The sequence below is a fragment of the Podarcis pityusensis genome, assembly GCF_964106645.2.
Source record: "Podarcis pityusensis genome assembly, chromosome: 3".
Classification (NCBI taxonomy): Eukaryota; Metazoa; Chordata; class Lepidosauria; order Squamata; family Lacertidae; genus Podarcis; species Podarcis pityusensis.
The window spans coordinates 83132051-83159179 of record NC_138026.1 but is presented as its reverse complement, the minus strand read 5'-3'; the positions used below and the strand labels follow the sequence as shown (position 1 = coordinate 83159179).

The 27129-nt window shown below is 41.4% G+C and overlaps 1 protein-coding gene across 1 annotated transcript in view; it reads right to left on the bottom strand.

The window, feature by feature from the left end:
- TTC27 (tetratricopeptide repeat domain 27) overlaps positions 1–27129 on the bottom strand; it is an 81087-nt gene that overhangs the window by 25424 nt on the left and 28534 nt on the right. The window contains exons 10-12 of the mRNA XM_080997691.1: positions 20058–20171; positions 7808–7903; positions 5932–6054 (exon numbers count right to left, since the gene is read on the bottom strand). Coding sequence (XP_080853817.1) covers positions 5932–6054; positions 7808–7903; positions 20058–20171 — 333 coding nt within the window. The remainder of the gene's footprint in view (positions 1–5931; positions 6055–7807; positions 7904–20057; positions 20172–27129) is intronic.

Here is a 27129-nt window from a genome sequence, read left to right as displayed (position 1 = left end):
GTTGGTTTCAGAACTGTGTCCATTCGGAAACATATTTTGCAACCAAGAGCAATGCACATGGGGGGGGGGAGGACTTGTTACGTTTTGCAAGAAAAATACAAGACTGAATCAAATCAAAGGTGAAAATGGCATGCAAAACCTGCTTGTCGAGAATGATTAAGGCTGCACAATAACTTTTCTAAAGGAACAAGAAACAGCTTGAGTTAGAGAGCAGCCACGGTGAGGCAGTTAAAGATCCAGGCAATTCTTTCTTCCCCCCTCTCTTTGGAGCAACAGTCTACAGTGTGAATAAACATCTCTGAGGTGAAAAGTGCACAGCGACCTGCTCCTTTTCCTCATCCTTGCATAAGACTCTCTCAAATCCAGGTCACTGAGTGGTAGTGCCTAGTACTGTATGCTAGATATGCAGGCCAGCCATTCAGTAATATTAAACATTCTAGTTCACAAAATTGTACCTCTGAGCAGGCCTGGACTAAATCTGTAGTGAATTCTTTTTCCTATCTGAAGTGGAGGGGTATAGTTCAGTGATATGCCTAGCTTCAAACTCTGGCAACTCCAAGCAAAAGATGATGCAAGACTGAGTTAAGCCAAGCAAACACAAGACCTCATTTTCAAGCCTACTCTGTGGTAGTGATGACCTCAAGGTGACAATACTACTTTGTCACCATCGTATCTACTCAGTGGTGTCCATTGGAGTTTCCCCCCCAAACTATTCAAGGTCTTCTCTAGCTTGGTCTGCAGAGTGATGTAAAGAAGTGTCCCAGTAGTCTGTTGCAACTTATTTGCTAGGCATTTGGGGGATAAAGTTGCTCATATCTGCCTAAACTCGTAGGCCACTAATTCTACTGTTAAGTCTTTGGATGTGTCCAGTACAATGTTTTGCCCTGTTTTATTTAACAAGTTCCACTCGTGGAGGCCTGATGATGTAGACGAGATCTTGGTGGGGTGAGGCTATCACTCATTTGCATAACCCTTGCCCTTTTTGTCTTCTAATATTCAGCAGCACTAGAATGACAAGCAGAGTCCAGGAAATAATTAATGCCTCCTTGTGAGAGGCAATTAGGAGAAAGCTCCTAAAAGATTTTAACACCCATGCCACGGTTGATCATAAATGTCTACTTTTGAGGAATGTTAACTGGATGGTTGCTGTGCAGCTCAAGACACGATTGTTTTCAGTTACCAGATCTGAGCTGAACTCAGAGACCTCTCACACAAAAGCCGACTCCTGCTTAGCTTTCTTCATTTCAGAAGACTAATTTACTTGGAAAAAGTAATTTTGCTGTTGCTATTATTAAACCATTGGAAGTCAGAAACCCTTGCTGATCTACTGCAAATCACCCAGAGGTCCACCAGCAGATCCCAAAGTACCTACCTTCTCCCTACCAAACAGTATCAGTAATAAATGCAAGTTGCCTTGCATTTATGTATACATTACTGACTTTTTGTAATCTCCTGGCCACCAAATTATTCCAAGGAAACAATGCTGGAATCCTACCCTGGTCATGTAGTGATCATATCCAAATATTTCCCTCTTGTTTTTTTTCCTGCTTAGTGACATGCTGCTTTTTATAGAAAGTTGTTTTCATAAGTTGTTTTGAGTTCATTTTTGAAAGAAGTGACTAATAAATAAAACAAATAAAAACAAAATAAAATACTACTCTGACCGCTGAAAAAACAATTTATAGAAGAATCACAACTTTACATAATGGTGATAACTATCTGTTTGATTTTTAAAAGGAAAATAATGAACTTTAACAGAAGCTCTTCATTTCAAAAAGCTCTTCTGACTAAGCACAAATTAAAGGTAAAAGGACCCCTGACCGTTAGGTCCCGTCGCAGATGACTCTGGGGTTGCGGTGCTCATCTTGCTTTATTGGCCGAGGAAGCCAGCGTACAGCTTATCTACTTGCACTTTGAGGTGCTTTCAAACTGCTAGGTGGGCAGGAGCTGGGACCAAGCAATGAGAGCTCACCCCGTTGCGGGGATTCGAACCACCGAGCTTCTGATCGGCAAGCCCTAGTCTTTGTGGTTTAGACCACAGCGCCACCCGTGTCCCTCTAAGCACAAATTAAAGCTTACAGATAAAGAGCTCCCAGTTGTGTTTCACACAGAACTTGAAGACTTGTTTCCAGCATTCTAAAGTCTTATCGCAGAATTAGTTGAAAGTATTTTCAAAAATTACGCAATTGCCAATTATGAAATATTTTAATCCAGATGCCTTCCTTATCCACTCTCTAAATACTGTTTTCCTATCTCTTGACACAAATGGAAAATATTGGCCTAAACTTTTATTCTTGATAGGATTCTCATATTGGTCTGGCACAAGCAAGGAGCCCAACAGAATTTGGCACCAAGACACATACTTGTTCATTTTGTAATTACCAGATTTAGATATTTACTCAGAATAGTATGCAAAGCATGGGAGAAGTTCCACATTATTTATATCACAAGTTTGGGCTGCAATCCTAATACCATTTACCTGGGAGTAAGCCCCATTGAATCCAGTAGGGTATTTCTGAGTATATAGGGTTAGGATTGCACTGTTAGAGATTTCCATCCAAAATCCTTCAATCTATTGTTTAACTGCAGCCTCTGCATCTATGCAACTAAATATCTATGGGCAGGGGAAGTTGAAGTGAAGATAGTGGAATATGTATTTCTGAAAAATGAAAATCACAACAGTGTCTAATGTTCTAGTCTCTGCAAGTATAACTTATTTTTAAATAGTTTTGTTGAAGAACTGCTATTGCCTTTGTGACACAAGATGTAAGAAAATTCATGAAAATATGTAATTATTAGCTTATAAAAGAATGACCCTCCACACACACACGCTCTCTAGAGCATCAGAAATTGCAAACACTAGACACAGTATGCTGGGTATACTGGACATTTGTCAAGACACAGAACCAACAAGATGTCTGAGAGACCCAATGTCTGAAAAATTAAAATACACACTAGTCTGTCTACATATCCAGCTGTTAGGGAAGCAAATATGTGGATACAGATGGCAATTAATAAATGTAGACACTGGATGGTTTCCCCAGAACATCCTGTCTGGTTTCCAAGCTCATGCATTTTTTTGGAATTCACACTAAGAAACGCTTTTCTGTGATGTTTTACAGAGCAGGATTGCTATTTCTGGGCCAAAATTCATGGACAACCTCCTCCTCATATGTGGTGTGTGTGTGTGTGTGTGTGTGTGTGTGTGTGAAGAGAGATGAGCTAAAATCCATGCAACAACATCAACATAAATTTTAAGCAAAATAAAACAAATCCTTCCAATAGCACCTTAGAGACCAACTAAGTTTGTTATTGGTATGAGCTTCTGTGTATCTGAAGAAGTGTGCATGCACACGAAAGCTCATACCAATAACAAACTTAGTTGGTCTCTAAGGTGCTACTGGAAGGATTTGTTTTATTTTGTTTCGACTACGACAGACCAACACGGCTACCTACCTGTAACTATAAATTTTAAGGTTCTGTTTCCCCAGACTTCTTTGCCCCCATACAGAAAATCCAGAGACTAAGAATGCAACATAGTGGGTTTCCAAGATGCCCTAAGTGCCACTCAGCACAGTATAGACTAGCTGGTTGGAAAGTGGCAGTGAGAGAAACATTGTGCTTAAGAAGCTAGCGGGCCACTGTGTAAAGGTTTGTGGAATTCATGCATTAGAGACAACTTTGTTACAGGAAAGCTTGGTTCAGTTGGAACTCTGCATGCATCCCAGAAATGTTTGTCTGTTTTGGCTCTGCTGCGAGCAACAAGTGAAACACCACTTGCAAATCAATCAGAGGAAGCTGTGGCCATTCAAGCTAAGTATATTTCTATCAGGAAAAGTTCTAGTGATTCCTGCCAAATAACCTTTCCATAGTAGTCGATGTGCAGGAAAATTTCCTCGCAGTAACCAGTGTGCATAATGATGATATGGCCAAGCTTAATTAGTCCCTCTATCATATCTAGTGCAGACAGTTACCCTTATTTAGCACTAATTAAGCGCTAAGGCTTTCCCAGTGAGAGCTGGACCATCAAGAAGGCTGATCGCCGAAGAATTGATGCTTTCGAATTATGGTGCTGGAGGAGACTCTTGAGAGTCCCATGGACTGCAAGAAGATCAAACCTATCCATTCTGAAGGAAATCAGCCCGGAGTGCTCACTGGAAGGACAGATCCTGAAGCTGAGGCTCCAATACTTTGGCCACCTCATGAGGACAGAAGACTCCCTGGAAAAGACCCTGATGTTGGGAAAGATTGAGGGCACAAGGAGAAGGGGACGACAGAGGACGAGATGGTTGGACAGTGTTCTTGAAGCAACCAGCATGAGTTTGACCAAACAGCGGGAGGCAGTGGAAGACAGGAGTGCCTGGCATGCTCTGGTCCGGGGGGGTCACGAAGAGTCGGACACGACTAAATGACTAAACAACAAAACAACAAAAGCACTAAGGCAATGACAGTAGGGTATCCTTTTAGCAAGCATCTTCCAGTGGGGTAAGTGGATCATTCCTAAATTGCCTGGGAAATGCCTTACCCTTTCCCCACACCTCATTTATCTGGCTGCAAGTTCTGATTGGTCAGAGATCCTTTGTGTATCTCCCAGACACAACTTGGTGGGGATTCATACTGTGGTGTTTAATGACATCATACTACTGGTATTCTTTGCCATGTAATGACCCTTGCATTCCAGTACTGTCCTTAATGAGATCACAGCCATTAGGCAGCCCCTTTCCTATAACAGGACACCTTTCAGTTCCCACTTCGTTCAGCCTTCTGCCCAGGAGACTGCTTCAAGGCACTCTTCAAACCTGCGCCAACCCTGCAGGTTCCTGTAGGCGCAAGATCTCTACTTCATTTCCACTCTTATCCCCAATCTTACCCAATCTCTTTCCCTTCAGCATTTCCCCATTTGTCTTTTTCTATGAACAAACAGCTGATGTAGACATCAAGATTGAGGTTGCAGAATTCTGAGGTGGAAGAATGAACTAGCCCTTGGGGTGCCACTTTTAAAAATGCTCTTCTATGTAAGGTGCCAGCAAATACATGAAGGGGACATATTGCAATACAGCTCCCTCCCTTTGTGCTAGTTTATTATTGGCATGGATTTTTTTATTTTTATTTTTACCCTCTACCAGTGGTGGTCTGAAATGGAACGGCCTGTTCAGTTCTTCACCTCAGTTCTCTGCCACCTCATTCTGTTGTTTTCATAGGCAATTCTTGTGTTGTTGGAGGTTAGATTAGCCTTGCCGCCTCAGCCAGTTCCTTTTGTATGCCAGACTTGACCCTGTGGGAAGGGGATACTTGCAGAAGTGGGAAGACATGGATGGCTTTGGTACTAAGCACTCTTTCAATTTCTAAGGAGGATCTTAACGGTAGCCCTGGGACCATGGGAGGAAGGAAGAGGAGAGGAAAGCATGAGAGAAAGAAGGTCACAGGCAAGAAAGTCAGGAGCCCCCAAACCTCTAATCAGAGAGACCAGAAGGAAGTCCTTCGCCTTTCTGTCATTTTGTAGAGTTTTTACAATGAGTTTTCGCAATGACAAATATCATCCGACCTGGCTCATTTGCTTCAGCTATCTGGAATTGCCTCCCACTCATTCACTCCTGCTCTCTGTTTACAAGAACATTGTGGTACAGATCTTGGCTCAACTTAGTAGTTGCACTCCATGATCTTCTGGTACTTTTCAATTCTGGGATTCTAGGGAAGACCTTTCATGCAAGTCCATCACATTAGTCTTTGTAGTAGTACATAAATACTGTTCTGAATAATTTTATAAAAATTTATGGGAAACAGTTTTCCTTCTCATAATGACCCTTACCATATGTTCCAGTGAAAGGAAGTTGCTTCCTGCAGGGCGCTGATGTACATGTACTTGTGCATGTATGCAACTCTGGGGTACATTATGTACAAACACAGTGAAAATAAGTAGATGTACTCTACCTTTCCATGCTGTCCTGCTCTTTCATAGCAGATAACTACATCCTCCCACATTTCAAGCTTTTCAAAGATCTGCAGAGCTGAACTGGTACATCCAAGGTCAAATAGTAAGCTTGCAAGCTGCCGCTGCAAAGGAAGATATTGAAAAATTCAAATCCAGAATTTCCCTCTAGTAAAACCATTTAGCATAATATACGTAAGGTGGAAAATAATTTAAAGTGTTTCAAGTTGAGCTTAGAAGGGCATGGGAATTCTAAAAAATAAAAAATAATATACGATAGCTAAAGAAATCAAGCATAAAAATCTACTGAGTTAGCACTGATAATCTTTTAAAATCAACACAAGCAGAGATTAGGCACAGGTCTTACAATCTTAATTCACTAAGAACTAAATCATAAACACAGCCAGCAACTCCCTCCCCTCTACAGTATTTCTCTAGACCTGCGTTTCCCAAACTTTGGTCTCCAGCTGTTTTTGGACTACAACACCCATCATCCCTAGTTAGCAGGACCAGTGGTCAGGGATGATGGAGCTACCAGATGTGGGCTACAACTCCCATCTGCTGCAGCCAGCATGGCCAGCTGCCAGGAATGATGGGAGGCACAGTTCAGTAACATCTGTAGGGCCACAGGTTCCCCACTTCTAGACTGTGCTTTGATAATGGAACTGCATGGAGAAATGTCCCTAAGAGCCAAGTTGCTGCACAGATGACCAGCAACTGTTCCTAGTTGAGACTGTGGCTGGCCATTGTTGACTTCCTCTGCCTTGAGTCTGGGTCATACTGACACTTCTCCGTATGCAGCTGGGTTAAGGTGTAACACTGACTGCTGGGAATTCTATCAGCATGTTACCTACTGCCTTGTAGATCAGCCACTTTCATTTAACCTACCTCCCGCTGACACTGAGAAGCAACAAAGTTGACTGGGGACTTAACCAGGATCAAGGAAAAGCAAATAGGATTCAGGGAGATAGAAACAAACAAAAGAATGGGTGAGAAGTTGGAACGCAACCAAAGAGCCCCTAAGCGTGAACTGATGACAAATGCATCACAAGTCTCTTCCCGTTTCCTTTTACATGGGTTTCTGGGAGTGAAAGAGAGGAAAGCAGCTTGTGGCCTCAGGTGACCTCGCATTCTACAGAAGGCCAGGCTGGAGGAGTTACGATTCCTGACATATGTATGATTTACATGCAATAGTTCTTAGGTTAAGTATGGGAGAAATGTATGAAATGGGCAGTGCTACTTAAGAAAATATTGCAACCACTGTAAATAATAAATCACCAATATACCTCTCAGTAGGACTTGGAATATTGGTTTGGCCAGAAAAGCTAGAAATTAAAACCACACTGGTTTTTTTGTGAACTAGAAAATTAAAAGGGGGAAAATGTTAAAATGGTTTCTACTGTGTCAGAGAAATACAAACAGATTGCAAATCTAAGTTAGAAGTTGAAAGCAGTCTCTTGACCACATTATCTTAACTATTAAGCTGGATTTTAAAGCTCTAAATTTGTGGTTATGTGTGTCCCCACTGATAATATGTTAAGACAGTTTAAAAGGGGGGTGGAGAGACAGTTTAATTTTTTTCCTGGATCATGACTTATTGAACATTTATGAAAGTATTATTCTTTAAGCTAAATCATTATGTTTGTTTGGGGAGGGAGAAGAGACTGTTAACAAACAATTTAATACTGGAGGAGAAATCAAAAGCTGGGGAAAATATATTTAAAACGGAGAGAAATCTGTAACATTCTTCATGTTAACAAAACAAGCAATCATTTCCCCAGTGCAATATCTCAGCTGGGACATTTCAAAAATGAAATGCTTAAAAATCAAATGTAATGTGAATTCTAACTAAAACATTATGCACCAGTTATTCTGTACCTGGATAGCCCAATGTGGAGGAACTTGGCAACTGTAAAATAGTTTCATACGTTCACAAATTGATGTTTTCTTGTCTTCAAATTGGTCTGCAAGAGCCTGAGAATACAAAACACTATGTATATAAATGGAAGTTTACCAGTATTTACGATTCTGTCTAGGACTGAAACAAAACTACAACAGCACAGCTCTTAAGGCTGCTATTCTAAGCACTCAAACAAGGAAGTAAGTCCCAATGGACACAATACACTGGAAAAATGAATGGGATGGTATTGTAAATGTCAACATGCCATAAAAATCTATGAAATAAACCACTTCTTACACAGAAAGACAGCCAAAGCTGAAGAGCTTGTAGTCTCAGTGGTCAGCAAAGGAGGCAATAGCAACAGGAGATAACAGAAGAGCAACACAGCTATCACGGCCTATCACATAAACCACTGATGGACTCCACATTAAAATTTCACTTAACAAAGCACACCTCTCTCATTTTCTTAGATTCCCATGTTTCACATATCCTCAACTTTATAATCATACTAGTTCTACTTGGTGATGCTATCTCATGTTCCTACTCAAAGTTGGCTGCTGCACTAGCTAATAAAGACAGGAGTGTTTCGATTTTACAATTTTAGAGAATGTGGTTTTTGTTATGGACACACTAGTCCCATTCAGAAGTAATTCTCATACATTGATTCAAGGTGTGAGTGGGGCTGCGCCAACGAGCCCCACCTCTGACTTTACGCACACTGACTTGCCCACTGTCGAATGCCTATGTGTTTGGTATAAACGTTTGCAGCGAGGGAGGCTTCATGAATACATGAAGTGTATTTATAGAGGTGCTGAGGATCAAGATCCCAACTTCAAGCTGAGACTTGATGCCTATGTTCATCCATGAGGGGACAAGGAGATTGTTCCCATTTATTACCTGAAAATGACTTTTTGATTCTGTCAGCATTTCTCACTTCACCACTGTGAAGCCCTATTCAGAAGTATACACAAAGGCATTATCACCCACTAATGTTGGTGCCAGGAGTGGGTCAAAGCAGCATGCATGACTGAAAGTCGGGCTAGTTGGTGAGGCTCTGCTCCACTCCCTGCTAATTTGTTGAAACACACAAACTTTACTTCTGAATAGGGCTGCTTAGTGTTCAAGTGTGTAAATCGAAGGTGAATTGAAGAAAAGCAAGTGGTGCCATGTGTTCCAAGTTCCAGGAGGTGGGAAGATAGCCTGTTCCACACAGGGCTGCATTTTTCTGGAAAAAACAGGTCTGTACCTTGGGAGTTGTCACTGAAGGATCAGGTGGCCTTAGTGGCTGGGAGCACATATTTCCAATTCAGGCCGGCCACTTTTAGACTTGGCCACTGTACTCCATACTCTGTTAGCACCTAGATTAAAATATTGCAATGCTTCAACTTGTCCAAATTCAATAGCCAGATTACTGGCTGGGGTTCTATTCAGAAATCATATAATACCATGTTAAAACAGCTGCTGTGGCTGCCAGTTTGTTTCCAGGCACAATTCAAGGTGCTTACATTAGTGTTTAAAGCCCTAATCAACTTAGGCCCCAAATATGTGAAAGGCAACTCATTCCCTACAGACCCTCATATTTAGGGGCACATCCATGGGAGGAGGAGAGGGGGGAAAGTTCCATTGTCCAAGTGGAAATCCTTAGTGCCGCTTTGGATACAAGCCATTCACTATCAGTTCAAACCCCATGTGTATAAATGAGCATTTTGCCCTAATGTGCATTAATTTACATTTGTTTGCATTCACTTGCACCTGCCATTTTAATGCCCATTTGCAGTGTTTAGAGAGATCCTTTCGGAGCTGCTATGCATTGCATTTTTGTTTTAACCACCCTAAACAATTTGGTGTCAGCAGCAAACTTGACCACCTCACTGCTCACCTCTAGCTCTACGTAATTTATGAGCAAGTTGAAAAGCACAGGTCCCAATACAGATCATGGTTGCATGGATCCTGGCCTAAGATTTGCTGTACCAGCGTTATGTATTTTGAGTACACCATCAACTGGCTTTCAAATATATATGTCTAAAGATAGCAAGGTGACTTTCAGAAGTAAAAAAAACACACACAGCAGATATCACCAACACTATTACAAGATTATAATTCAGGCCTAAACACTTTTAAAAGGAATGCATGAACCACAATTCTTAATATATATATAGCCTCAACAGATTCAGCTGAAACATTCTTGTGCGTGCTGTGTAACTTTAAATATCTTTATTGCCATAAACAAACATCCACCTCATGAAGGCAATCACACATTTTTGCTAGTCATTAATCAGCTATCTGATCAGAGAAGATAGCTAATAAATTATAGCAGCAGACTGATTATATTCATTCATCCGACACCAGTATACTGTACCGTATCTATGGTTACAGCTCAACTGCAGAGTGTGGATAAGCCTTATTTTGATTCCCAGCCTCAAAACAGACCAATCCACCTATATAACAGGGTCATTTTAAACAATACTTTAAAGGATCTTCTTTGCCATATTTCAAAAATTGATGATTCGCTGTTTTTATAGAGAAAACAGTGATTTAATTGTTTGGATCAGAGTGCCACTCACAGAAATAGGTAACTTAGTAGGGGGTATTAGGCCCTTTACGTACATCAGAAAACCCCACAAACATCAGTTGCTGGCTTGTATCTAACACCTACGATTTCAAAATAGGGACCCCATGGAGGAAGACATGAGTGAAGGAAGGATACTTTGAGCAGTTGACACTCTAGACTCCCAAGAAGACACTTGCTACACTGAGAAAGGTAAGGACTGATACCCCACTGATTGCCAGACTGCTGTGTCAATGACTACTAGCTAAAGCTGTGTCAGAGCATTCAACTTGCTGCTGACACTGGCAACACTCGCAAAATGTACCAAGGCATGAGGAAAGGATCAACAGTCAGGAAAACTGCATTGCTGAAAAGCTTGTCGGGAGGGATAATCACAGACCACAGCAAGCAGATGAAGCAATGTGCAGAGCACTAACAAGAACTGTACTTGCAGGGAAACATGGTCCTTGACACAGCAATCAACAGAGTCTGCCTGCCTTGGAAGAGCTGGATGTCCCCCCCTCTTTGATAAGCTGAAGAACGCCATCAACTCTCAGGCATGTGGTAAAGCCCCAGGAAAGGACGGAATCCCAAGAGAAGTGCTGAAAGCTGGCTTCAATTCCTCCCTCATGACAAAATTCCTCCCTTTTGCATTGTTGGGAACCAAGGATCTCTGCAGAACCAAAGTGAACTCTTTGAGGCGGAAGCGTGAGCAGTGAATATGGAGGTCCTGGGCTGCCCAGAAAAGACCTCCCTCTCAGCCTCGCTGAATTGATGCTTTTGAATTATGGTGCTGGAGGAGACTCTTGAGAGTCCCATGGACTGCAAGAAGATCAAACCTATCAATTCTTAAGGAAATCAGCCCTGAGTGGTCACTGGAAGGACAGATCCTGAAGCTGAGGCTCCAATACTTTGGCCACCTCATGAGAAGAGAAGACTCCCTGGAAAAGACCCTGATGTTGGGAAAGATTGAGAGCACAAGAAGAAGGGGACGACAGAGGACGAGATGGTTGGACAGTGTTCTCGAAGCTACAAACATGAGTCTGACCAAACTGCGGGAGGCAGTGGAAGACAGGAGTGCCTGGCATGCTCTGGTCCATGGGGTCACAAAGAGTTGGACACGACTAAACGACTAAACAACAACAGCCTCACTGATGTGGTCCATGGGAAAACAAAGCAATACATTTTGAACCAGCTTGGCTGCAGAAGTTGCCAGAAAGAAGCATGCATATAAAACACAATCCAAGGCCAAAACGATGTAGTAAATTGGTGGTGAAGTTGCCAAGAACTAGAGCATCAAGCCTATGCACCAGAAAAATATATGGAAACATGAACAACATGTGCTGAATAAACTTTCAGGATGAAAATAAGGCAAACTGGGGTATCACATGTATAAGGCAACATTCTTAGGAAGTATGATAGAATGGGTGCTATGACCTCATGGAATGGCTACTGGGTAAGTCCTGGTTCCTCATTTGGAGTAGTCCTGCTTCAGCCTTCCTGGGTTCAAACTGAGTATTAGTTTTAGGCTGTTTTCTTGTAATGCATAAACCTGTTCAATCCTCACCCAGGCACGATATATGTTAAATTCAATATTTGCACCCTATATCTTGCATAAGATTTGGTTTCTTTCCTACCTCTCTGTGGTCACAAAAATGTAAACGGTAAGGAACAGATTCTGCTTTTAACACTGTAAAGCAAGTAGTTAGGGAAAACAGTGCCATGAATTATGTGCTGTCTAATCAATTTATATTAAGTTTCAATACTGTGATGTTATTTAACTACACAAGGAATTTACTTAGATTTAGCCAGCTTAAATGCCACATCATCTGGCTCCTCAGATGAAATTTTGGTCTGGGTAACTAAAAACAGCTTTAGGAAAATAACATTGGAGCAATGGATGGACTATTACAAAACTAACAATGCAGTTTGCAAAACCAAGCAGCAACTGTATTTTGCCTCTTCTGCAGTTAATACATTGCGACACATGCAAGCAAATGGAGATTAAAGGCTCCCTTGCTAAAAATGAATTTAATAGACCAGAGGTGTCACTGCAACATACAGATGAAGTACTTTCAAGGGTGTTGTGGGAGCTACAGATCTGTTACAGATAAGTATGTCGGCAAGCTGAGAATAATAATCCCTTGTAGATAGCTGGACCATGAATTCCTAATAATGCAACTGAATTTTAAAAAGACTGTAATTTTGTATGCATCCAGAGAAATGTAGCTTCATTTCACTGATTGCTTCAAGGCTTCTGATTTGAATTTAGTGCAAATACTATCCAGGGCACACAGAGTTTAACAATATAGAATTTTACATACAAGTAGGTGCAGAACGATCTTCTTTCCATAACCATGAATAAGGTACGTAATTCTATTCCAGTGGGTACATCTCTGAGCTTCCACAAATTTAATCTCTGTGGTCACTAAAAGAAGAAGAGGCTCTCAAAGATGCAAAATGAACTGGAGTGCTTGAGGTTGTGTGCCCTCCCCAACCACCAACTTGTAGCGTTGACACAGGACACTACAGTGGGGCTAGGAAGAGAAGCAACAGGTTTGGGCTAGCAAACAAGCAAGCTGGCAATCTGGATTTTAATGTGTGGAGACTCTGGGCGTACAGAACAGGTGTTCCTGTGCTTGTCAAAGGGAAAGTATTGAGACAATACAAGCGTGGATTTTGGCAAAAGGAAATTCTGTTTTTACAATCCCACAGGATTCTTTTATTTTGCTTCTAACATGGCTCCCTAGCCCAGGTCTTTCATTTGTGGGAGCATCTCACCCCCCCCCCCCCACTGCCAATCCTTGGTATGTACATGGATTAAAGTTAGTGTGCTAGATAGGGTAATTCCTTCACTCCATCTTCTAGGCTCCCTTTTCCCTCTCTACAAGGGAAAACACACATTTGGTTAGGAAATAAAGCTTTGACCTTTCTGATCTGCTTGTTTATCCTGGTATTATTATTAGTAGCATTAGTATTAGGAGAAATTCTTATACTCTGCCCTGACTGGGTTGCTCTGGCCACTTTGGGCGGCTTCCAACAAAATTATAGGAAAAACAAGCAGCAGCAGCAGCAGCAGCAGCAGCAGCAGCAGCAGCAGCAGCATCACCACCACTGAAAGCTTCCTGAAACAGGGCTGCTTTCAGATGCCTATGAAAAACTATATACCGTAGCTGTCTAACTCTTTGACATCTGCTGGGTGGGCAGTCCACAGGATGAGGCGACTACTGAAAAGGTCTTCTGTCTGGTTCCCTGTAGCTTCACGTCTCGCTGTGAGGGACCCTTGTGGTCCCCTTGCAAAGAAAGAAACCTGGCTGGGTGCATCTCAAGCCTGATCAGCTTGTCACACAGCCCCCCAGGTTGTTTCCAGTTCACTTTCCAGTTCTACCTCAAACTGGACAGCAAATTGTGACAGCATGTTGGGCCTGGAAACACCATAGTGGTGGAAGTGGTTACACTGGATCCAGCTAACAATGCGCAGAGTGAAAAATTGGGGCCAATAATGACCTGCTAAATACAGATAAGGCATCAAGAAATATATGAGTGCATATCAGTACTTACATCCCCATACAGGAAGTTGTAGTGACATTTTAAGGAAATCTTGATGGAGCACAGAAAATAATAATTCAGCTTTCCAATTCAAACCCCTCCCTCATGCCTCTGTATTAAATCACAGGCAAGTTGCATATGGTACATTATTTGGGATCTTGTCTGTTGATGTTACACTGCTCCTATTTTGAAACATTACTTAAAGCTCTTCACTTTAAAAAAAAGCAATGGATTCCTGAGGTCACAAGGAAACATTTAGCATAACTGGCCGACCCCAGAGGTCCTCTAATCAAGGCAGTCAGGGGGAAGAAAAGACATAACCAGACTTAAAAATTCACTGGAGGCCAAAATATTGAATTTTTCTGGCTCTCCCCCAATGAAATGGAATAACAATATGATAAGAGGGAGGATACGACCGCACAGTGCTATTTTGTTAATGGGTGGGATCTAATTCCTGGCTGATAACATGTGGATACAATAGAAAAGATGATGAAAACTGCATAGAATAGATCACACAATCGCTTTATGAAAGTTAAAAAATGTATCTCATTCTCTTACCAGCGCATACATCTATTAGAATGAAAAATCTCTAAAATCTCCAAATAACTTCTTTTGATTAGTATTAAAATTAATCATTTTCTTACAAACATTTAAAGAAAGCCAAACCTCACCATCTGCTTCTTCCTTTCCCAGTTAAATCTCTGCATTTTAATGCAGTGCTTTAATACTTAAGTGATAAAATTCTGCAACAAAGCAAGTACAAAGCTTCAAGCGCAATTGGTATTCCTACATCTGGGGTTAGGCAGGGAGAACCACCTTTCTCTAATTAACAGGGGAGGATGTAAGACACTGTGTGCTGTTGACAACTATTATTACAGACAGGGTGACTCATACACAACGCCAATGTCATCCAACATTAAGAGACCCTAACATTCTGCAGGTATGGCAAGGTGAACAAAACACAGGCTTTCCAAACCAGCAAAGGTTATGCATATTGCCTGCATAAGAGACTACAATTGAGCATGACTGACTTGCTTCCTGATCTTTGAATGGGGGGGGGGGGAGGTCACCTGGTTGCATCCTCACCATTCATTCTTCCATATAGCTGTGGCATTTAGTATGCAAACTAAATTTAACTGGGACCTTCCTCCAAAAGGTCACCACATGGTATTCCATAAATCAGATGAGCTAATGCTATCTGCTGCTTTCACAGTGATGTTTTATGAAAAGAGCATTGCTGAAATCCATTAAGCTACAGAGCTGAATTGCACGGACCACCTACTAGGAAAATGGTAATAGGTATGAGATGAAGCCAGAAAACATTTTAAACACTGCATGCTAAGCTGTGGGGGTGGGGAGACTGTCTGGGTGCAGCGGTTAGGTGAGCTTTCCTAAGGAGGTGTATTAACCTCAACCAACTTTGAACTCAATAACAGAGAGACATGCAAAATATACTCATGGCCAATGATAAAAAAATATGGAAAACAAAATGGAAATGTGCACCAGTATGCAGCTTTTGGCTTAAACAAAGAGAATTAAACAAAAACAAAAAGCCTACCTATTTATTTTAAACAAGACGGGCAAAACAACATGTACTGGAAGTCTAACTCAACCTTTTCATGGTGTCAGGAACTGCAATTTGCTGAGTGCAAGAGAAGATCAGGCTGGAATGCTTTAAATCATGGCAATGTATAAATCACTGAGGCAACTGATTTCAATTGGGAAACTCAATTTAAATAATTCTGAAATGCATATATTACCTGAAAGAACAATATCATGCATGTTGTTTGGTGATATTAACAAGGGAAATGTAATTGTTTACCACTATCTGGAATTTATATAACCTAAAGCAAAATTACAAAACTCTGGCTATACAATCAACATATATTAGCACTGCAGAATTCTATCTTCTGAGAGAACAGAGACAGATTTCTGGATCCTATGAACACTTATTTGGATGCAAGTCCTATTAAGCAAAATGGGAATTTACTTCCAACTAAAAATGCATAGGATCAGACTGTAAACAAAGGTCCAGACCTTTTCAGAAGCAATGACTGATTGTTAATGGGCAAAATAGTGTTTCTTAAATCATAGAATCGTAGAACAGTAGAGTTGGAAGGGAACACAAGAGTCATCTGGTCCAATCCCTGCAATGCAGGAATCTTTTACCCAACGTGGGGCTCGAACCCATGACCCCACTATCCAATGTAACAGAGTGCTTCCATGGTGTAGTATTTTGAGATGGTTTTTATTGTCTTGTTGTGGTCTTTTTTTTTTTTTTTTTTAAAAAGATGTAATTCTGGGAACTTAAGGTGAAGGGCAGTTAACAAATATAATAAATTAATAACAATGTGTAATTAGATAACATAAAGTAGAATTTCATTTATATGGGCTCTAAGGATAATCCTAATGAAGCTCAGTTTAGCAAAGTACAACACGAAGGCTTGCCAGGCCAGGCCCACCATGGGTGTGTGGGTGTGAAGCAACCACCTTGGTTGGCAGAAGCCCTTGTGGCTGCACCCCGGGGGGCACCCTGCCCACAGAACCTTGCCAGAAATCAGTGTTGATGCTGGCAGTGCTTCTCCACCAGCAGGGTGGCACTTCCCGTTTCACCTCAAGAGGCTCAAGGGGACATGCCGGCCCTGACGGCTGCATTCTTATCTATATTTACCTGGGAATAAGCTCTATTAAATGGATAGGATTGCACTGTGAATGTTTTAGAGTGCTTAACCACAGAAGTCACAGATTTCCCTCCCTCCGTGATCCTTGCATTTAGATGCTTTAGGGCAGGGGTGACCAACTCCCAAGAGACTGCAATCTACTTACAGAATTAAAAACTGGCAGTGATCTAGCAGTAATCTGGTCACTGGCAGTGACCCCTGTTTTTTGGGAGTTCAGGTCAAAGGGAACAGCCACTCACCAACAAATGAGCCTCACTGAGTAAACACCGTCTTCCGTTCTGGAGGGAGGGGTGAGGGGGCGGGGCTGGATTTGATTTTACCAACGCTAAGGAAAGGGACTCAGCGATCGACCGCGATCTACAAACACTCCCAGGGATCTACAAGTAGATCGCAGTCAACCTGTTGGACATCCCTGCTTTAGGGGACACTTCCAACAGCTTACATTTTGAAGCCCCTGGCATTCCTAGGGTCTGCTGAAGGAGTTAAAGAAATGGGCTTGGGAGAAAGACTCTTGCTTTGCAGGGTGTCGGGAAGAAATGATACTCACGATTCCTTCCAACTCTATGATTCTATGAATATTGGAAGCCTAGAAACATGGCTCATTTACGAAGACCTCCACTAAAAATGATTCATGTGCTTTTGCTTCATTTTATCTTGTTTTCATCAATTTCCAGTGCAAACCATGAGATAAAAGATTCTGTGTACAAAAGTAATATTTATTGGTTACCTCTATAGAATGCAGAGGGAACCAATTTAGTGATTGCTAAAAACCGTTTTAAATTAAGGCCACTGTATTTTAAAATATAACATTCCATCCTTGTTTACCCATATGAGGATGCAATTACCACATAAAGTGAAAAGGGTTTATGACACTCACAGGATTTTAGGCTTCTCTGTTGAAATAAGACCACTTTTTATATTAGGAATACAGTCAACGTAAAAACAAAGAGCACCAAGTTTCATTCTGTTGAACACACATTTCCAATGAATCTTTTGAACTATTCAGTGATGATAAATTATACCGTAACTTGTTTTAATTGCCAACATTGCTTCTCTTTTGAAGAAACCACAAAAAAGTAACAGCTGCAGTTGATTAAAAAACCCCCCAAACTTGCTAGTCTGATGTTGCAAAATCTTATGCTACTGGAATACTCTTAGAACTATCCAGAATTTTATAGGAGTCAGAAGACAGCAAAACTATCTGTCAAGGAAGAACTGAATTTCTAGTTTTCATTTATTTGAGGATATGCAAGGGAAGCATGCTTTGGGGGGCTGGAGACCACATAACACCAGTCTTGAAAGACCTACATTGGCTCCCGGTACGTTTCCGAGTACAATTCAAAGTGTTGGTGCTGACCTTTAAAGCCCTAAATGGCCTCGGTCCAGTATACCTGAAGGAGCGTCTCCACCCCCATCGTTCTGCCCGGACACTGAGGTCTAGCATTGAGGACCTTCTGGTGGTTCCCTCACTGCGAGAAGCAAAGCTACAGGGAACCAGGCAGAGGGCCTTCTCGGTAGTGGCGCCCTCCCTGTGGAACGCCCTCCCACCAGATGTCAAAGAGAACAACAACTACCAGACTTTTAGAAGACATCTGAAGGCAGCCCTGTTTAGGGAAGATTTTAATGTGTGACCAAATGAGCGGGGTATTACTACTACTACTACTACTACTACTTATTATTATTATTATTATTATTATTATTATTATTATTGGAACCCCCAGTTTTCAGGAATGGCTTTTCTAATGGTGGGGTTTGCGACAGGAGAGAGAGCTGCAAGTCTTCTTTCTGATCCTGAGAGAGCAGCAATGTGTGGGAGACAGCACTCCAGCAGCAGGCATCCTGCTACAAACGTCACCATCAACATCATCATTTATTTGTATGCCACCTTTCCACAGTTAAGCTCAAGGCGGCTTACAATATGAAAAGCTTTACATAATTACAAATATAGCAAAATAGTCATAAAAATAAAACACATTAAAAACTGCATAACCAAACCGAAAAATTTCCACTTAAAATTAAGATACAAAAACACCACTAACAACCAATCAATTCAGTTGAATCAGATGTTCAAGAAATGCTTTTCGGGAAGAATTTTGGCCAGATTCACTACGATAGTGACTGGACAGCCACACTGATTCTTAACCAAATAAGTGGCAAATAGTTGCTCCCCTTTATGCCCCCTATACAAAAATGATAATTATTGCAGAAAATGACACTTAAAAGAGACCATTTTTAGTAATGAATTGCCATTTGACACAAGCTACCACAACCACATCTGTGTTTGATTAAGGGGGGGAAATAGTCTTGGGTGACCTTTCAGTCTTAAAGACAGACAGCCCTACCCATTAGAATACCAGTTTGCTTGCTAAGCAATTTTTAAAGGCACCTTTGGTATGACACACCACTTGCCTCCTTAATAGGAAAATTGTTTAGCTGTGAATGAAACACATACAAGAAATCCTAAATAGGAAAATTTCCATGATTCAGCAGCAAAGAAAATATGAAACTATCGAATGCTAACAGGCACAATAACTGCATTATAAAAGCAAAGATATGATTAGGTGGGAACAGTGTTGGCTGCATGAGATTCTTGTGTAATAATCTTACAGATCAAAACTTGTATCTGCTTATAATTCCCATGAAGACAGGCAATGGCAGATTTCTGACAGGTAACTAAAACTACAGCATTATCACTTTAGGCAGCCTGAAAAGTAACAAATCAACAAATTCCTTAACATGGCTCACAAGAATGAGACTTCAATATTAAAAAAACAACAACTTGCCTTAAAATCCTTAGCCCGGTTCAAGAAAATAGCATGTGTACACCAAAATAAAGGAAATATATTTTCATAAAAATATTAATCTGTCAGCATTTTTTGGATTTTGCATTAAACATTGCAGAAACCTTACTAGCGATATCAACTATTGCTCAATCCTGTATGTTCACCCAGAAATTCCACAGAGCTTGATGAAACTTTTTTCCTAAGTAAATGTCCATAGGCCTGCAGCTGTAATCAGTAAAAATACTTCAGCAGTCTTTCAAAAGATATTTTTGACATTTCAGTTTGTTCTCTACACTTCTAATATCTTTTGATCTTCCTGAACATTTTGTCCTTGTGCTTAATACCAGTAGCTATTTGGCCAATACTGTACAGAGGCAGAACATCATCTGCCACTATCTAATAATGGTGATCCAAGCAGAAACAGGTTTCTATCCCTGGGTATCCTTCACCAAGGCTGCAAAAAAGCTACAGCTCTAAATAGCCTACAGAAAATGTTTGTTCGCTGCATTTAGAAATAACTAAAGTATGCAAGTAATTCAAGTGTTATGAAAAGCCCTGAATATTTATATTGCTTCTTTATTTAAAAAAAGAAGAAAGAAAGCACTTCAAATAGCAAGAGTAGAAAATTGGAAGAGAGATTTAACTATATACCAAAAAACCCTCTTACCTGAGTCTGTTTCATAGCCCGTTCTACTCGACGAATGCTTCCCCTCTCAAGCTTCGTTCGGAGAAGCAGAGCAGAAGTTTGAATTGCCCAGAATTTTGGTTGTGAAAGCAGATACTGGGAAAAAGGAAAGAAAAAGGACAGAGCATTTATTTTTACTGAGTGGAAGATGAGAAATCTTACTGCGTGGTACCCCAGGACACTTGAGTTACAGTAGGTAGTCAACTATAACCAATATCTGACAATTAATATGACTCTTGATATCTAACTAGTGATTCAAAGATCTGTACCAATACAACAAAGTCAGCATTAATTTATTGTAGCATTGTAACTACATACTGGAGATTATTTGTTGTGTATTATGTCGCTGGTATCAATGCATTTCAAAATAGCATTTCATGCATTTATGTGGCACAAAAGGAACCATTAAATGACTGTACTCTTTCTTAGTAGAAGATAATTTGCCATTTTTAGCTGAGTAAGGCTAATTGCTTAAATTGCAGGTAGAAAAAAATAGCAAAAAAGAGGTAACATTTCCATTTGCCACTGAAGGAAACCATCAAATGCTAAACAAAAGGCTGTATCAAATTTGAATGGTTTGGATCTAACAGCACTATGTGCAAGCATAAATGTACTTCCACTCATATAAGGTACCCCCTTCCAGAGGTTCCCCACTGTGCCATACCCTACACCAGAGCTTTCCAAACTGTGTGTCGTGACACGTTAGTGTGTCGGCTACAGTATATAGGTGTGCTGCGCAAATGCTCACTGTAAAGAAGAAGAAGAGAAGAGTTTGGATTTGATATCCCGCTTTATCACTACCCGAAGGAGTCTCAAAGCGGCTAATATTCTCCTTTCCCTTCCTCCCCCACAACAAACACTCTGTGAGGTGAGTGGGGCTGAGAGACTTCAAAGAAGTGTGACCAGCCCAAGGTTACCCAGCAGCTGCAAGTGGAGGAGCGGGGAAGCGAACCCAGTTCACCAGATTATGAGTCCACCGCTCTTAACCACTACACCACACTGGCTCTCGTGTGCTCCTGTCGGAACTGGAAAGGGGTTAGTTTAACCTCTGGTTTGCTAGTAAAACTGAATTACTGTGTCGCGAAATGATGCATGTCTAAAAAGCGTGTCACCAACATGAAAAGTTTGGAAAGCTCTGGCCTACACTATTCAGGGGCTGCACTGATGAGGAAAGGGAGGAAAACTTTACAGTGGAACTGCAGTTCAGCTTGCATGTCTCAGGATCCAAGCCAATTATTCGAGACATACTTCTGTGTCCACACAATTCTTGACTTCAAAAGCTAATAAGAGATTGTTTCAATGGCTCAGTAACGTGGAAGCTTATCTTTCACTGGCTGCTATCTTGACAATGTGGTGAAGCGACCATCATAAATGAGAGTTGCCGGACGATGAAAATTTGAAATGCTATTGAATAATCCTTCAATAGGATTAGGCAGTAATAGCATGACTATTGTATGACTGTCCCAGACCCAGTACTTAATGGACTGCAGTTACCTAAAGCAGCTCAAGACTTTTTGCACACTATTGGTTTTATTCTGCTAATTTTACAGTTAAGAGGTGTTTTTAAGAGTTATGGAGCATGGCGCTTTATTGCTTTGCCTCCAATATCTTGATGCACTGGATAGGAAGGCCTTGAACAATTATTTCAACCAGGAAACTTTTCAAAGGGGGAGAATATCTGGTCAGACTTTGAAATTGGTTACTGTATCTAATGATCTTTGCTAGACGCGACACAGAAGGAAGGGAAGAGGATAGCAGCAAAATGGATTGACTTTAGTAACAGAATGACAACATGAGTGAATACGTAAATGGCAGGAGCACAAGCACAGCTACTAAAAGCCAAACAAGCTGAAGAACGGGCTATGAGTCATTATGGCACTTGATGAGGAAGTCATCTCTACGAGCAAGTACCAAGCACCTACATTGTAGATAGAATCCCAAAGCTAAAGCTACCAAACATGAGAAGACAATTCTGTGATCATCAGCATGCTCTGCTGCTCGACTGTTCTTACAGCTTAAAAGATTTTTCTTATATATATATATATCTATTAAAGGTAAAGGGACCCCTGACCGTTAGGTCCAGTCGTGGCCGACTCTGGGGTTGCGGCGCTCATCTCGCTTTATTGGCCGAGGGAGCTGGCGTACAGCTTCCGGGTCATGTGGCCAGCATGACTAGGCTGCTTCTGGTGAACCAGAGCAGTGCACAGAAACGCCGTTTACCTTCCTGCCGGAGCAGTACCTATTTATCTACTTGCAATTTGACGTGCTTTTGAACTGTGAGGTTGGCAGGAGCAGGGACCGGGCAACGGGAGCTCACCCCATCACGGGGATTCGAACCGCCGACCTTCTGATCGGCAAGTCCTAGGCTCTGTGGTTTAACCCACAGCGCCACCCGCGTCCCTATATCTATTACCTCTTAGTTATTGTCTATAATGCAATCTTTTTAACTACTGGGCAACTCTGGTTCTTAGTTTTGTCCTGTAAGTCTCTTTTCTATTGCATTCTCAAACTTTTAGTATCTAAGCTTTTGCCGACAACGATTTTAGAATATGGTAGCCAGAGGCAAACACAATACTCTTTGTTTTTTTGTTAGGTTTTTTTAAAAAAACAAACACACATTTCTAAAGCATACAGTACAATGGAACTTTCCCTCTCTCTCTTCCCTTGTGCACTGCTCACACCTCCCCAATATTCTCTGGAGGGTTGTAGGGAACCCAAAGCAGATCTGGCAGAATGCAGGGACACACAAGGAGGGGGTGGGTGGGAGTCAAATTGCATGAGTGGAGAGATTAGAGGGGCCCTACCTGCTTGCTCTTTTCCAACAGCCACCTTAGTACCCTTTTATAGAAGGCTGTAGTCGAGCTATGATTTGGCTAGTTTGGGGTAGTTTGGGGGATGGGGCTACTTTTCCCCTACCATAATTCAAGCACTGCCTATAGTCCCATATAAAGTAGAGCTTCTGGAGAAACTGAAAAGCAGCAAGAGTCACCTGCCCCATTTCTAAGTACATTCCGTCCCAACAAAGGAATCACTTATACTGCTGTGTCCCTCCAAATCACAATATGCAAATCCATTATTGCTGTATTCAGATTGTTCACATCCCATCAGTCCGGCAAAGCATCGCAAAACGGATCACAAAATGTAGTCCAGGAAAACAATAATACAGAGTCCCAGTCATATAAGTCCAAATGGTTCTCAGTGTCATATCAAAATTGTATTAAAATCCACTGGGGAGTAATGTGGTGTCCAAAGCCTGACAGACACTTGCATGGTAACCACTTGCAATCAACTTAAATGCATATGCTGGACCCAGATGGATGTCACAGCAACATACACAATGCACTACAGCTGACATCTTTTGACTGATTTGGCACCTATGGGCAGCCTCTTTCCAGCTACTTTGCTCCTTGTGTCACGTGAATGGCAAAACAAGCTAGGATTCAGAAGAAGCCAAAATGTGAAACCATTGTTTGATGGCTTCCTATCTTGGCTTGTTTGGAAACAATTAACCAGTTTTTGAATTTGTAGATAATGGGAAGCCATGGTTAACTGTTGGATCTTGTTTCTGCAATGCATTGCTGCTTGTGCAGTGGGAAAAGCCAAGCGACAGGAAAGGGGGCGCCCAGTGTGTGTCCAGTGGGATTATCGACTTCCTCACATTCTAGCGGCATTCTTACAAACCATGCCACACATTTGTTTTGAAACTGCCCTCAGTTTTAAAAGATGGGTTGCCACATGTGATGGGAAACTGCTGTTTCAGAAACACATCCGAGAAATTGGTTTATGTAGCTGCTTTGATCCAGGCTAACATACTTAATTGTGCCCAGTATCTTAGCTTCCAAAAGCTGCATTTGATAATTTACTTTAGAACAGGTAGCTTTAGATAGCATTTCAGCTGATTCGTTGGCTAATCATTTAGAAGGAAGGCATCTAAGTGTTTTAAAATATTCAAGTGCCTTGGAGTGTAATATTCTACTCCAGAGTAGCCACTGTGATGCCCTCCAGAATGGTGAGCTATAATGGGACATGTAGCCTAACAACACCGGGGGGGGGGCACCTTGTTGGCTATCCTCATTTCATATATAAAATTCATACTTAGTAATGCCAACATTTTTGCGTCTGCCTACATCTTTTAGTGCAGATTATTCTTGATAGTTTCAATAGCCTCTAGGTTTTTTCTTGCAATACCTTTTATAACAGAGACTTACATCCTGTTCAGGGGCAATGTTAGGAGATGAACAAGCCATTGTGGTATAGCTGGCATCAACTATTCTTGGTTTTAATTTGCTGCAAAGCAGTGCCAAAGTTTTACAGCCAAGACCAGGGAAATTTCTTCAAACTCCTACAGCTCTTATTGGGAATCTTAATTCATTTTTGACAGGGTTTCAATACACATTTCAGTTCTGGAATATGTTTTTCATCAGAAGAGACTTGCAATTAACCTTTTTTTTTATGCGAGGAAAATGAGTCCGTTCACTATTTTGTTTAAAGAATTGGTTTTCAATAATGAGTGAAGGCTAAAGCTACACAAGGCGTGGATTCCATTTGCACTTCAAGTGGAGCTGAGCCATTTTACCAACATGTACCTTACTCCAAACATATCATTTATTCTGTGTTAGGCTGAAAGCCACTTTAGCCATGTTTGACTGCAACACTGTCTTCCCACCCCAACTAGATGTTTAGATTGGACCAGCTCCTGAAACCAAGCAAGCGCAGCCTTCCATACCACATCATAGTGCATCAGTATGTATTTCTGAAGGCCCAATCTCAACAGCAATAAATCAGGAATTTGGATTTCTATGAAAAGGGTTTAACTTTTCAATGCCAGAGTTCAAGGATTTTCATAGACAATAGCTAACAGTACAACAGGAATTCTTAAATGAATGCAGTGCATGCTAATATTGTACTTAATCCCTGGGGAATACGGAGTTGGAAATGAAGGGGTCTTCGAGCGAGTCATTTAGAAAGAAAATGTGTGAATTAATTTCTGTCTTACACCTTTTAAAAACAGTTTTAAGATTTCTCTAATATTAAATAGACTGTTCTAATGTTATTTGTTTTAGACAGTGAACTGGAACAAAGCATGTATTATTTCAAGAAGGTCAGCCATGCTTCAGATTCAATCAGAACTTGCAATATTTCAGTGCAAGCCATTTCTCCTTTTTAAATTTTAAAAAATTACTCCACCCCCCTTCCCCACTAGCTGGTCTGCCATTGCCAGGCACCCAGAACACCAAACAAGTCAGAGCCAACACAAATTGAGACTTGTGTCAAATACTTGCCCTGGGGGTGTTCCTGCAACTTCAGAGTTAGGAGGAGGCCTAGGAATCATGCTGGCCAGAGGCTCTCTTGGTATTCACCATGGTGAGCAAAACTGTGGATCCTCCATGTATGAACAAATCCATTCTCCCAGTACACCAAAATCATTTGCCCAACAAAACTTAATAAAAAGGGAAGTTGATAGACTACATATGTAAAAGTTCTTTAAAAGTGTTTCCTCAGACCTCTCCAGTATACATGAGCCACCAATAATCAAGTGGAAAAAAGAATTGTCCTAAGAAAAATTCCTAAGAAGTCATTTGAAACTTCAGTTTTAAGACAGAACATAAAAGCACCTCTTACGGTTACACCAGAGACTGGGGTAAACCAGGATGAAAGGTTGGAAAAGTGAGACATTTTAAAGAACGAACTGTTTCAGCATTCTAAAATACTATGCCAGATCAAACAGCACTCTGTTGTAATCCTGTTTTCATGCTATAAAGAAGTCAAAGTCTTTCCTGACCAAATGACTCACAGAAGATACAGCTGGCCAAAGACAAACGAGAGGGAGAAGATCTTTAGGTACACACCAGGCCAGTTGTCTACCAGGCTGCCAGAGAAAATAGTGACATAAGGAAAGAAAGCGTGAAGAAACAAGAGAGCTTTGTCAGGGGAAGCCTAATTTCACACACAGTACCAGCATTTTACATTGCTAAGGTTTCGGGAATAGAAGACCGCCACAAATTAACTGGCGTGACATAAAAGCACAAAGACAGAATGGAGAGAGAAAAAGTTTAACAGAAGGGAGAAAGGACAGCCAATGTTTTCATGTGAGATCTTCACCAAGCTCATTTCATTAGAATTATTTGTATTATAACACCTGTAGAGAAGGGACAGAATGCTTCTCCGAATAATGTTGCCTAACCTATAACCTCCGTAGTGGTGCTTTTACAATCTTCTAGTCAAGACAAATGGGTTTGAACATATAGGTTATTCTTAGCAGGTGTACAAAAAGTGAACTGCATTGGGGAAGGCACATTCAGTAACAGCAATCAGTAGTACTCATGTCACAGCCACTGGCGGTTGGCGAGTTTGGGACTCCACCTCACAGGAGCAAATCAGCTCTTAGAAAGGCTTCAGTCTGGAGCAATTCATAACACTGAAGAGCTGTTAGGTAAGGCAGGAAGCAAGAAAGGACACTGGGCTCAGCTAGGCAGTTCTCTGCTAAACTCCCATTAGAACCAGAGATGTGGCTTGTGCTGTTTGTTCTGATGTGCCACTAGGACACAAGATGAGCTTCCTTCCTCCTGCCTTGCATTACAGCTGACTGGCAAACACCACAGCCCTATTCTGGCATTACTCACCATGGGTACAGTGGTGCCTCGCAAGACGGAAAACCTGCTAGACGAAAGGGTTTTCCGTTTTGGAGGTGCTTCGCAAAACGAATTTCCTATGTGCTTGCTTCGCAAGACGAAAATGTCTTGCGAGTTCCTGCGGGGTTTTTTTCCTCCCCCCCCCCTTTCCCCAAGCCGCTAAACCGCTTATCAGCTGATGGCTAAGCTGCTTAACAGCTGATCGTTAAGCCGCTTATCAGCTTATCTTAAGCCGCTTATCAGCTGATCGTTAAGCCGCTTATCAGCTTATCTTAAGCCGCTTATCAGCTGATCCACTAAGCCCGCTAAGCCGCTAATACTGTAGCACTAATCCGCTAAACCGCTAATGGGCTTGCTTCGCAAGACGAAAAAACCCGCAAGACGAAGAGACTCGCGGAACGGATTCTTTTCGTCTTGCGAGG